At 49.7% G+C, this 13,107-nt stretch overlaps 1 protein-coding gene and 1 long non-coding RNA gene across 2 annotated transcripts in view; both read left to right on the plus strand.

The window, feature by feature from the left end:
• Positions 1–7,326: 7,326 nt before the first annotated feature.
• INSR (insulin receptor) overlaps positions 7,327–13,107 on the plus strand; it is a 59,790-nt gene continuing 54,009 nt past the window's right edge. Inside the window, exon 1 of the mRNA XM_064396762.1 lies at positions 7,327–7,670. Within this exon, the coding sequence (XP_064252832.1) occupies positions 7,586–7,670 (85 nt within the window). The 5' untranslated portion in view covers positions 7,327–7,585. The remainder of the gene's footprint in view (positions 7,671–13,107) is intronic.
• Positions 7,702–10,141, plus strand: LOC135284925 (uncharacterized). Its single transcript, XR_010350005.1, has 2 exons — positions 7,702–9,465; positions 9,893–10,141. It is a non-coding gene; the product is annotated as an uncharacterized LOC135284925 (long non-coding RNA).

Genomic DNA, 13,107 nt, shown 5'->3' on the forward strand with positions numbered 1-13,107 from the left:
CTGTTTGTCACAGCTGGGATCTTGGGAACATCCAGCTTTGCTTTGAACACATCCCAAAGCACCAGGCTCTGTGTCAGATCTGTGCTCTCTTCTGTACAAACCCATCTCTGGTAATGAAGGCAGTTAATGTTTTTTACACAAAATGTTTCTGTTCATTTAACACAATGTTTGCAATGCAGTTAATGCCACTCACTTATGGATTATCAAATGAATAATTGTATTATGAGGTACAGCTTTTAATTCCAGCTACTCAGATATCTGCGATATACTCCTGTTTTACTTACCTTGAATTTAGAGAAATTTATAGTTGTAGCAATCAATTTATGGACATTTTCCATAGTTGTTTTCCTTCATCTGTATGTAACATTTGACATTTCACTGTGCTTCATTAGTCAATGCTGTGTCACCAAATTATTTTTCAATTCTGATTGTTCACTACTTTCCCTGCAGGCATTTCAATGCCGAGCTCTTCTCTTAGAGGCTGAATGTGATGCTGGAATGGTTTTTGTGTGTGAGATTTTGGGATGCAGCATTAATGCTTCATACTCTGTAACATTGTCTTCTTTATTACTTGAAATAAATTATTTTTCCTAGTTTACAAAAGATTTGGTGCATCACTGCAGACGAGTTTAAAACTGACTTTTGCTATCAGCAAAATGGGTTGCCTACAACTTTTTGGCACTCATAAATTAGGAAATTTTTGATTGGAAAGACATGAAAGGGAGCTGCTAGTGATAGCTTGTCTCCAAGAAAAGATCCACCCCTCCTAGTCACAGATACTGATTTACAAAGAAACCTGCATGGAGTGAGGTCAGAAACCACTTAACTTTTGCCCATTGACATTTCATGGGTGTTTGTTATGTTGAATGAACGGCCAGGAGTGAACCCTGTAACACTTTTTGTTATCTCCAGTGGCCGTTGAGCACTGAGCCTCTGCTTCCTGGGGCTTCTTTCCCAGGTGGAAAAATGTTCCCTTCTTCTCCCAGCCCAACGGATCCACTGCCCTGCACACAAAGGCTGGGTTGTTGTCTTTGCTTGTCTCGAGTTCATTTAGCAATTGGAGTCATTCAACACCACTTTGAAGATGGGAGCCGGTGCTATTTAGAATAAACAATGACTCAGGGCTTTGTGACATTTCCCAGATGAATGACAGTTTTTATTTTTGACTGACCTGGGAGGGGTGGTGGATGCTCTGCTGCTCCAGCCCTCAGCTCCATTTCGTGGCACAGGGCTCTGTGCAGCTCTCCACAGAATAATGTGTATAGAATATGTATAGAAATGGCCTTCTGTGAGAGTTGCTTAACTTTCCCAAAAGCTTGGGAAATCCAGATGGGGAGATGTTTATCAGACACAGGGCTGGGCCTTGCTTGGCTTCTTGGCAGACTACCTACTTTGAGAGAGCAAGGAAAATTAAACCAAAACCCTTTTGGAGGCTTGGGTCACGTCAGGCCAGTGGATGCCACGATTCAGGGTCTGGCAGCAGCCGTGGCTCCGGGTCAGTGTAAGCTTTTCTGCCAAACACCCTTGGTGGCAGAGACTGTGTGTGTTCCAGTGCTCAGTGTTCAGCAGTGTCCTCCTCACAGATGGGATGTGCTGCAAGGATCCTTCACAGGCTCTTGGTGCAGGAATGGCAGGAGCAGAAAGCTGGATGCAATGGCTCCTGTGGCTGGGCAGTCCCAGGTTTTGGGCACGTGCTCCCTTGGGTTTTCTTTGCACTTTGTGTGTCAGGCTGGAGAGGCTGTGAGCAGCTATTCTGCCAGAAGGGAATATCCTATGAAGAGTGAAAAGGAGGGAGTGGGCAGAGCAGAGCTCTGCTCCCAACTGTTCCCTGTGTGACACCCAGTGTGTCACCTCCCTTCTCATTGCCTGCTGTAAACCTGCCATGAAACCTCAGAATTGTCTTGATTTGTAGTTAAAATTTAGTTTCTTTTAGAAAAGAAATTCCTGACTGTGAGGGTGGTGAGGCCCTGGCACAGGGTGCCCAGAGCAGCTGTGGCTGCCCCATTGCTGGAAGTGTTCCAGGCCAGGCTGGCTGGGGCTTGGAGCAACCTGGGATCGTGGAAGGTGTCCCTGCCCATGGCAGGGGGTGGGATGGGATGGGCTTTTAAGATCCAAACCAAACCATTCTGTGATTTTGTGAATCACAAAAACTGGAACGGCAGTGCTAGAGCAGCCCAGAGCAGATACTCAAATGTCACGGCCTGCAGCAGAGCTCCCAATGTAATTCCCAAGTCCCAGGGCCTTGCATGGGGCTGGCTGGCAGCTCCTGTCCTGACCTGCCCCACTGCTGGGAATCCGTGTGCGCTTGCCATGTGTCCCACTGAACGGGAGTGACATTAAACCCAACGGCACTAAATCAATACCACCTGTCACATGATGCCACCGTGACATTTCTGGCATCAGCGCTCCCTCTAATAGGAGCTAGAACTGGGAAGCAGCAGCAGTTAGTGAATAATGGATCAGATACGCCTGATTTGTAACATTTACAGAGGGAGGGCGTGTCTCCCAGCGACAGAACAAACCGGTTATCAAACGGGAACTGGGAGTTCTGACTCGTCCAAAACGCAAACCCTGAGCAGCGTGGAGCACAGAGCCAGGCTTTGGGAACCCCAGAGTGGCAGCACTCCCTCCAAATGAGACTCTGGATCAACAAAAACATGCATTAGTGTCAAGAAATAACCAAGGAAGGAGGGGCTGGGGGTGAGCTGTGGCTCAGAACTGGTGTAGCTGGTGTGGCTGGGGGCAGTGACACGGCTGTGGCTGCTGCCCTGCACGTGGTGGCTGATGGAGAGCAGGGAGCCTGGCAGCAGCTTGTGCAACACACCTGGGGCTGCCTGAGGTGAGCCTGAGAAGCTGTAGGGAAGATGGAGGATGGAGGATGAGGAGGCTCGAGGGGCTGAAGGCCACATCTGTCTGGCTGTCTCACATCTGGGCCCTGCTCGCCAGACCCAGGTTGGGAATGCTGACATACTTTGGTATTTTCAAGTTTGATGCTGAATTAGAACAAAAATATTCTTACAAGGAATTAAAAACAAGTTGAATATTGCATCTGCCTCTGTGCCACCCAAAAATCAATCTGCACAAAACCAGAAACTGGACCAAAAAAAAGCTAAAATGAAGCAGTGCTGAAGTTGGCCATGAAGAGCTGGAATTTGCTTCCTTCATCTCCAGGGTCTTTGACCTGCATGTAGCAAGAGAGATGCCCTCTGCCATTTTCACCCTGGCCAAAATTTGTATTTGCTCATGTAACAATAGAATTCTCCAGAAGGATCTGACAGTGTTTCCTGTTTTAACAGTAAAAAGCTGAGACTTCTGTCCTTAGCACATAAAGTGACCGGATCTCCATCCTCTGAGCCTTCTCACTGAGAAAAGTCACTTATCGGATTTGGTGTGGACGGAAGGAAGGGTAAGAAAGGAACTCTGTCAATCAATGACGTGAAATATTTTATATTAAGAGATTTGGCCAAGGATTTTGTGTGATTCTAAACAGGATGAGATAATTTTCCAAGGTCAGCTCTCCCGTGCTCTCAGCATTAGGTTTAGTCACTGAGAAGTCAATCCCGTAAACCTTCACAGCAACATCCTGCCAGTGATGCAGAGACTTGGCTGTCGTTGGCTTCAACAGCAGCTCTGCTGCATCTTCAAAGGGCAGGAGGCTGCATAACGTGCAAATTGCCTGGTGAGAAATGTGTGAGCAGGAAAGAGTGCCTGGCAAATCAATAAAACCAGAGTAACCTGAGCCATGGGGTAACTCTTCACCCAGGCAGTTGCAACTTGTTGTTAAGAGAAGGCCACAGTGAGCTGGTGGAGCAGAAAGTGGGAATTCTGACCTCAGCTCAGCTCCCAGGCTGCTGTGTGGCTTTGGCTCCTGAACTGGTTTTCAAGCAGTTTAGTTCTTAAAACAGAATTGGTACCAATGAACCTTCTTGGTGAGTCAACTGCTCCAAAGCTCCTTTTGGGTACAAAGTTTGTGTTCCTTGACTATTCCCAGGCTGGTTAATTAGTGAGGAACTTTAATTTGTATGGCTAAAGACACACAGCCTAAAACCCACCCATGTGTTCCAGTATATAGAAAAAAAGATATGTTGGTTTTCAAGGTGCGAAACTCTCAGCAGCTCCACATGTTGGTGGTTGGGTTCTCTCTCCACAGACCCTTGTGACAGTACGAGATGTCACTGCTGCAACATTCAAGCTGCTTTACAAAGTCATTGTCCCTACCTGTTTGTGCAAACGTGGCTCCTGCTCCAGGGGTGGGGTTCAAGGGCTTCAGCTCTGAGCAGCACTGACCTGCAGGAGGGATCTCATGGAAGTTGGTACTCTTAGGCTGGTTTGATGTGTTACATCTGTAGGACAGAGCAGTAGACTTTGGACGAGGGATAGAGGGACAGGAGCCAGGGAATGGCTCCCACTGCCAGAGGGCAGGGCTGGATGGGAGATTGGGCAGGAATTGTTCCCTGTGAGGGTGGGCAGGCCCTGGCTTGGGGTGCCCAGAGCAGCTGTGGCTGCCCCTGGATCCCTGGCAGTGCCCAAGGCCAGGCTGGGCAGGGCTGGGAGCAGCCTGGGACAGTGGGAGGTGTCCCTGCCATGGCAGGGGTGCCACTGGATGGGCTTTAGGGTCCCTTCCAATCCAAACCATTCCATGATTTAAGTAAGGAATGGATCAAACTAAAACAAATAAGTCTTTGTAGGGTCAAACAGATGGATACACTCTATTTCAAGCCTCTCTCTACTTATTTTCTCAGGAGGACTCAGATCTGAACCCCCATGGTCTGTGATTGTCACAGTTCATAGCACTTATCCCTGCTTATTTCCAAGTTATTTTAACTAAACCATAAAACAGCTGTAGTAGAGAGAAAGAAATGTGATTTTTGCCATTATTTAATATATCAAACTGGTGATTTTAGTAGCTTCTTGAATCAGGAATAAAAGAAGAGCCTGCATTGCAGCTATTAGAAAAAAAAAGAGTAAGCAGGTGTTGGCTTAGTTTCTAAGCGCCCACATTGCTCCTGTTGGTTTATCTGATTGCAAACCAAGTGCACTGTAGCATGATGAATATGTAGCAGTGAATGTATGGGAAAGATGCTGGAAAGGTTGCACCCTGATGTTCTTAATCAGTAATTAGAAACTAAAAATAGTATTTTAAGGAAAGATAATAAATCTGTAGCCTTTAATCCTCATGTGCCAATGTGTAAGCTGATATCATTATTACATGAAAGGCAATGAGAACATAAGTGAGTAAGCAAGAGCAGGTTGCTGTTACAGTCCCAGTATAAATTCCACACAGCCCGAGCTGTCCAGGTGATATTTGGCTCTGTCTGTTTATGCAAAGTCTACAGTCATAAAACAGGTTAATTTACAAGCAGAGAACGCATACTTTTGTTGTTTATTTCCATTCCTTAACTGCCCTTACTTCCTGAAGCAGTCCAGAGTGAGTGGGGTTCCAAGTCTCTCTGCACTTGCCAGCTCGAGGCAGCAGCATGGATTTGGGGAAAAAGGACAGAAATGGGGGAAATGCTGTTCCATGACTGTGGCTCTGATGCACCAGTGGGCTGAATCAACAGCTCCTGTGCTGTGCAGACACACATCTGCTGTGCTGATGACAGACAAAGCATCCCCACTTAAGCAGAGCCTTTCATCTCAGCATTTAAATAGTCTGCAAATGCCAAGATGTAGTTATTGTTGCACAGGTACCATCCCAGCTAATCCTGCTTATGCTGGTCGAATCAGGCCAGCCTTACCCTGTCCAACAGGGAAACCTCAGAAACCATCAGGGGCTGGATCACAGCAGGAGAGCCACGATTCCACTGACCAGCCCTCCCCTCATTCACACTCTGTCGTGTCCCTGGGACAACTGCAGTGATTCTTTACCTGGAAAAGCAATGCAAAGTATTTTAAATAGGGTAAACTCATAGTGCAATTCAGTGTCCAGACAAAGGGACTGAGGCACAGTGACCTGCTGGTCACCACTGGCCTGCCCAGGGGCTCTTAATGTCAGGCAGAAGTGAGAGATCTGTTGTAAGCTAAAGATGGTGGGATAAAAATTTTAAAGAAGGTCTATTTGCCAAGCATTTTTGAATTAAAAAAGGCTTTTTTTCCAGCAGTCTAAAACTCATTTGTCTCACAGAAATGGCTGAAAGCAAGAGCCAGATAAAATTACTGGAAGTTGCCAGGAAACGTACTGTCATGGCTTAGCGCGAGTGCAACGCAGAGATGATTAAAAAAGGCACCAAATGGTGAATCCCACTGGAAAAAGAACCAGAAATCTGAAATGGCTCTTTGGGTTCTGTGGTACTGAAAACAGTGGCAGTGGTAGACAGTATCCTCATCCCAAGCTCTGTCCAGCTCTGCGGCAATTCATCCTTTCCGAGAGGAGGAGAAGGGACACGGGCACAGCCAGGGCAGCAGCCCTGCTCCCAGCCTGGGCTGTCAGCACTGCGGACGGGGAGACAGAATCCAGAATGGTTTGGGCTGGGAGGAACCTTGGGGCCCATCTCATTCTACCCCCTGCCATGGCAGGGACACCTTCCACAGTCCCAGGTGCTCCCAGCCCTGTCCAGCCTGGCCTTGGGCACTGCCAGGGATCCAGGGGCAGCCACAGCTGCTCTGGGCACCCCAAGCCAGGGCCTGCCCACCCTCACACTAAAAAATCTTCCCTAATCTCTAACCTAACCCTACTCTCCTTCCATTTGAACCCACAGCGAGGTGAGGCTGCTCCACTCCTGTGCTTCACTCGCTGGACGCTACCGAGGCCACAGCGGCTCCTCGGGCAGCGCCAGCAGGGCTCCACCGGCCTGGGTGGGTGGGCAGACAGAAGGATGGACGGACAGATGGATGGCTGGACGGATGGGTGGCTGCTGAAGGGTGGCTGGTGAAGGGCAGCTGATGAAGGGAGGATGATGAAGGGTGGCTGGTGCAGGGTGGCTGGTGAAGGGTGGATGATGAAGGGAGGATGATGAAGGGTGGCTGGTGCAGGGTGGCTGGTGAAGGGTGGCTGATGAAGGAGGATGATGAAGGGTGGCTGGTGCAGGGTGGATGATGAAGGGTGCCTGGTGCAGGGTGCCTGGTGAAGGGTGGCTGGTGAAGGGTGGCTGGTGCAGGGTGGCTGGTGCAGGGTGGCTGGTGAAGGGCGGCTGGTGAACGGTGGCTGGTGCAGGGTGCCTGGTGAAGGGTGCCTGGTGAAGGGTGCCTGGTGCAGGGTGCCTGGTGAGGGGTGCCTGGTGAAGGGTGGCTGGTGCAGGGTGCCTGGTGAACGGTGGCTGGCTGCCGCCGCGGCCGCCGCCGCTGCTCCTCCCCCGGCCCGTCCCGTCCCGTGCCCGCGCTCCGCGCCGCCTCTTGCGGCCGCCCCGCTCGGCTCGCAGCTGACGGGGGCAGCCCCTTGTTTACTGGCCGGGGCGCCGCCGCCAGCCCGGCCTGCGCTGGAAGGGGCCGCCGGGCCGGGGCCGACACCGCGGGCAGGGAGGGGCCCGGCGCTATAAAGGGGCTCCGCGGGGGCTCCACCGGCGATGCTCGGCCGGGCCCGGCCCCCGCGCCCGCCCCGCGGGCTCTGATTCGCGCCGGGCGGCGGCGGCCGCGGCAGCGGCGCGGGATGGGACCGAGAGCGGCGGCGGCGGCGGCGGCGCTGGCCGTGGCCGTGGTGCTGGGAGCCTGGTGCGGCCGCGGCCGCGGCGAGAGTGAGTCGGGGCCCGGCCGGGAGGGTTGGGGGCGGCGGCGGCGGCGGAGCGGGCCCGGCCCCGCCGTGCCCTTTGTACCTGCGCGGGGCCCGCGGGCAGCGCGGCCGCGGCCCGGAGCGCTCCCGGGTCACCTTCACCCCCGGCCCGGGGCCGGCGGGGAGGGCCCGGCGGCGGCCGAGATTGGAGCGGGCACGGCCGCGGGGAGGACAGCGGCTGCCCCGGCGCGTCCCGGCCCGCGGGGCCCCGCGCGGGCGGGCGCCGGGCCGGGGTCAGCGGGGGCCGCGCCCGGGGCAGCGCGGGGAAGGGCACGGGCCCCTCTCCGGGGCCGCCACCCGGGTCCTTCCATGGGCACTGGCCCCGTCCCTTTCCCGATTCCTCCCCGGGTCCCCTACCCAGTCCCCTCCCCGGCCCTGCCAGGGTCTCTTCCTCGGTTCCTTTCTCGGACCCCTCTCCGGCCCCTTCCCTGGGTGCCCTCCCCCGATTCACTCCCCGGTCCCTTGCCCGATTCTTTCCCGTGTCCCTTTCCCAGGTCCTGTCCCGTGTCCCTTTCCCAGGTCCCTTCTCCTGTCCCTTTCCCAGGTCCCTTTCCAGGTCCCTTTCCCAGGTCCCTCTCCCATGTCTCTTTCCAGGTTCCTTTCCCGGGTCCCTTCCTGGCTACCCTCGCCTGTCCCTTGCCCGGTCCCTTCTCTGGTCCCCTCCCCGGTGCCCTCCCCAGCCCTGTGCCCCCGCCGCTCCTCGGCTGCCTCAGAACCGGCTCCGGTTTCAGGAGGGTTTAGTGTGGCCAGACGCGGAGGTTTTGTCTTTAACCACTTTTAGGTAGTGTGCCAAATCCACAGGTATTAAGATGGGAGAGCTCCGGGGGAGAGCTCTGTGTGTACACAGGGGCTTGTAAAATACAAGACAGGGGAATAAAGATGTTGTGTTGGAGGTCACAAGCTTGTTAAACCCACGGCTGGCTCGAGGTTAAGCCTTAAGAGCTGTTTTGATGGGTTACGTTAAATAAACTTGCTCAGGAAATCCTTTTAATGAGAGGTTCTTTAATTTTGGGCGATTCTTACAAATTTTTTTGACAAAGGGAAAATATTTATTTAAAGACAGCTAACTGGATCCGTGGGTCGTGTCTCCCATAGACAATCTGCCTGTTGGCTTTCCCATCAGAAAAGGCAAGAGCCAGAGAATCAGTTCAAGTACAGACAACACAGTGATGGACATTATTGGGATATATATGGGATCCGGGGAATAAAGCAGGATGTTCCTGTAAGACAGCCTCTTTCTCCAGCAATAGGACAAGTCACCTATTTCAAAAATAACCCAGTTTCTTCCCTCACACGTTTGAAACCTCACAAGAGGCCGGTGACACTGTGTTACCTCGGGAGGGTCAGTCCCAGCTGCTGTGGGCAAACCTGCCCGCCTCCAACAGAGATGGAAAAGGCAGTTGACATATAGCACTAATAATAAATAAATACGTGTGCAACTGGAGTCCAGCAGTTCCTAATTTGAAAACACTATTATTACTGCCACGGCGCAGCCTGTGATTTGGTTATTTATTTAAATCATATTTGCTTTTTGGGGTTCAAGCGTGTTTATGTTCTAAACTCCCTAATCTTTGCTGTGTTACAGCGTGGTAGGAAAATGTACTCTTGAGTTCATGGATGGAGGAGCAGGGGCACAAGACAGCAAAGCAAAGCGTGGGCTGGAACGTTTCCGTGTCATTTTTACCATGCAAATACTTGATGAAGTATTCTACAGACAGCTTGGACCATCAGGGTTCTGATGATTGAACCTGTTCTGAAAGGTTTTCAGCTGCTGTGCTGTTTGATTCTGTTTTCTGGGGGCTTGGCTCAGTCTTCTGGGAATGGTGAGGTCACGGAGCACCGCGGTGGGGATGGAAAACAGAAACAAAAAACCAGGGGGGGAAATGCACGTAGGAGAGCTGCATGAGCAAACAAGTTGTTCCCTGAGCAACGGGTCTGATGGAAGCAGCTTTCTTGGAGATGTGTGCCCTGTGTTCCCACAGAAAGGCTCTCCAGGGACAGAACTCCCCCCATCCATGGTTTTCCTTGTGCCCCATGAATTCCTCTCCCCTTTGGTGCCTTTAGGCAGAGTTGGGGGCAAGCAGCAGGTGGTTTAGTAGAAAAATGGGGTGGATGGTAAAGTTCACATTTACATCCAGATTATGAGTTTCTCCTCCTCAACCTATCCTGTTTTCCTAAATATTTTAGGAATTCTTCATGTGAGAGCACAATATTCATGTGAGAGCGCTCTTCCTCTTTTACGTGTGGTTAAACGTAGTTGCTGAGTTCAGGAATTACTGAGAGGAGAAGAAAAAAGGGTTAAGGAAAGAAGGCCTGACGTGTGCATAAAATGAAGATCCATATATCTTGTTTTGGGAAGAAAGACAGTTTTGTGTATTTTTTCTTTAATGACTGTGTAAACATAATGCAACTTCTTGAAATAAATCTCGCACATGACTCATGCCTGTCAGTTCATTAGCTCTGGTATTTGGGGTGGGATTTACCTCACCTAGTTTTAGGCATCTGCTAATGGAGCAGCTTCCTTTGCTGGTTAATAGAAAACTGATCAATGCAGTCATGGATATTTAGAATGCTCTTCCTCCCCTTCTGAACTCTTGCCCTAAATTTGGGAGCTGCACATGTGCTCCAGTACCTGCTGCTGATGTGAGAGTTGGGAATGCAGTTGAGAGATCTCTGCCTAAGTCATCCTGTGGGATAAATTTCCCTGTGTATTTCTGTAGTAACACACTTCGAAAATAGGTTGCTTCTTAGTTAGTATCATATCTGGCTGATACAGATATTTTTGTGCTCTCAAACTCATTAAGAAACTGTTCCCTTGTCCCACCTCAAGCCTGTGTTATTTTTTTTATGTTGAGAGACTTGGTCTAGAATGAATTTTTAATGAGGATAAAAGTAGAAATAAAGGAGAGAAAAGTAGGAGAATAAAGTAGGAAGAGTGAGTGCAGAAGGGCAGGGCTGTACCAAACCCAGGCCCCAGCGTGTCCTGCCCCTTTTTTTTGGGCAGAGGCAGCACAGTGGCTGTCTCTGAACAGTGTGAAACCCCAGAGCTTTCTGGAGGTCAACTTTGGGGTGAGTGCCTTGTGGAATATCAGTGATGTTGATGTGGGCAAGGTGTAGAACCTGTTCCTGCTGCCTTTGGAGCAGGGAGGATCCTCAGGTGTGTCAGCTCAGCACGGACCCCGCTGTTACCCCGAGTGCTCCCGGGGTGCTGTCCCCCAGCACTGCTGTCTCTGCGTGGAAACGGGGCAGCACAAGCCCTGTTTGCACTTTGGGTTTTGAATCAAATGAAGGGAGCATAAAGACAGCCCAAACCAGCTTTGAAGGGCAGGCTTTGAGGGGTTTGCCCTCGGCTTGGGCGGTGAGATGCTTCACTCATTTCTTTTTAGATTCACCTTTTGTTCCTTAACACATCTTTCCAAAATATTTGGAGTTGTTAGCCTTTGGTCACCCTTTCTGCAGCCTGCAGTGGGGAATCTGTGTCAGGATGGGGAGAGCTGGAAGCGAGGGAGGTTTGGAGCCTGTGGGGGTGTTCAGATGGTTGAGTTTTTGTGGAGGTTGGAAGATCTTTGAGCAGCTTTTGGACCAGGAGCAGCATGGTTCATGTTAGTGGTGATCTCCAGAAGCTTGAAAGGTTCAGGAGCAGAGTGATTTAATGGGTTTGGAGTGTTTGAGGCAGGCGGTGCATCAGGCACCTGAGATGTTCCCTGAGGCCTGGGGGTTTGCAGGGGCTCATTTTGGAGTCCATATCCAGTTCGCTCAGCTCAAGGCATCTGAGGTGCAGAACTGAAGCTTAAAAATCCATATTTCACAATTAGATGGTTTTTATGTTTATTAAACAATTGCTGCAGTAGGCTAGAAGCTGTTGTACAGCCCTTCCCTCTAACCTGGTAGCAGGATGTTTTCCTGTCTCAGCAGTTGATCCCAAACACCCAAAAAAGAGCAAGAAATCCCCAAAAACACCCAAAATCCCAAGAAACTCCTTTTCCCAGTCTCCAAAGCCACTTCTAAAAATCAGCTTTATGTAGAATTGCAATGCTTTTGACCCAACCCAAGCAAGTGTAATTTTTTTTGCAATAGTTTGTTTATTCAGTAGACAGCAAAGACTACAAAAAATAAAAAAGCAGAATTAACCAATAGTTACCTCAAATGGTTTGTGATCCTTCTGTGCCATATTACCCTGATCTTGATTGTTAAAGGCCAGAGCTCTGAAGCAGTGAATCATTAAGGTTTGGTATCCCCATGATTTACTATAAACAAGGTTTAAGTTCCAGCTATTCCCCTGGTTAGACTCTATCTTGAAAACTTAACCTCTGGCATCAGATCTGGTTTCTTCATTCAGGACTTGAAGGTTGTTACCAAACCAGTTTGTCCAAGAGGCTTTGGCATCTTGGGATTTGTTTGTTTGTTTGTTTTTTAAAGAGCGTGGCTGCAGCTTGGTTTTCTGGGGGGGGCTGGTGGAACATGTGTAGGATGATTTAGTAATTTTTTCAGTGAGCAGCTTGGTAGCAGGGATGGAGCAGTGCTTCCTCTGGCAGCTCAGAGCTGTACTGTTGTTTCTGCTGAAATTTAGGAATTTATGTGTAGTGGGGGTTTTGCCAGTAGTTTGCACAGGAGCAGCTTTGGGCCTACTACTGCAGAATCAATTTGTGATTGTTTTTTTTATTTCCCTGAAAGCTGATTTATGTGTTTTTTGAAACCAGGTTGTCTGTGTTATAATTGATGGCTCAACTTTGCTCTCCTTCTTCTGGGATCAAACCTGCCTTGCCTTCCTACTGAATGGTTGATTAATTCCCCTGTCCCTGCAGAAGAAATACTATCGAGAGAAGCTGTGGAAAAACACTTATTACTTTGCTTAAAACTGCTTCTTGTTGTCTTGGTAACAATAAATTTATGGGGTGACTTAAGCTGCTACTGCATGGAGAGGAGATATAAACTGCTGAAAATTCAAAGGCATGAAAAGATGGAGAAACCTCCAAACTAAAAAGCCCATTTTGTTTCAGATGTTCTTAATTCCTTGTTGTTCTCTTTGATCTTTGAGGTGTTAAAAAGAAGGAGCTTAGATACCATTTATCACTTAAAAACTAAATTGAAGTAGAAAAATAAATGAAAAAATAATTGTGATTTTTCTTTAAATGTGGGGAAAAGCAGCTGATGGACCACGGCTGTTGTACTTCAGCTCTGGTAGATCTATATTTTTACCTCTTCAAAAGCTTCACTCATTTCTTTTTAGATTCACCTTTAGCTAACCTTTGTTCCTTAACACATCTTTTCAAAATATTTGGAGTTGTTAGCCTTTGGTCACCTTTTCTGCAGCCTGCAGTGGGGAATCTGTGTCAGGATGGGGAGAGCTGGAAGCGAGGGAGGTTTGGAGCCTGTGGGGGTGTTCAGATGGTTGAGTTTTT

Source organism: Passer domesticus, chromosome 21, assembly GCF_036417665.1.
Source record: "Passer domesticus isolate bPasDom1 chromosome 21, bPasDom1.hap1, whole genome shotgun sequence".
In the NCBI taxonomy this organism is placed as follows: domain Eukaryota; kingdom Metazoa; phylum Chordata; class Aves; order Passeriformes; family Passeridae; genus Passer; species Passer domesticus.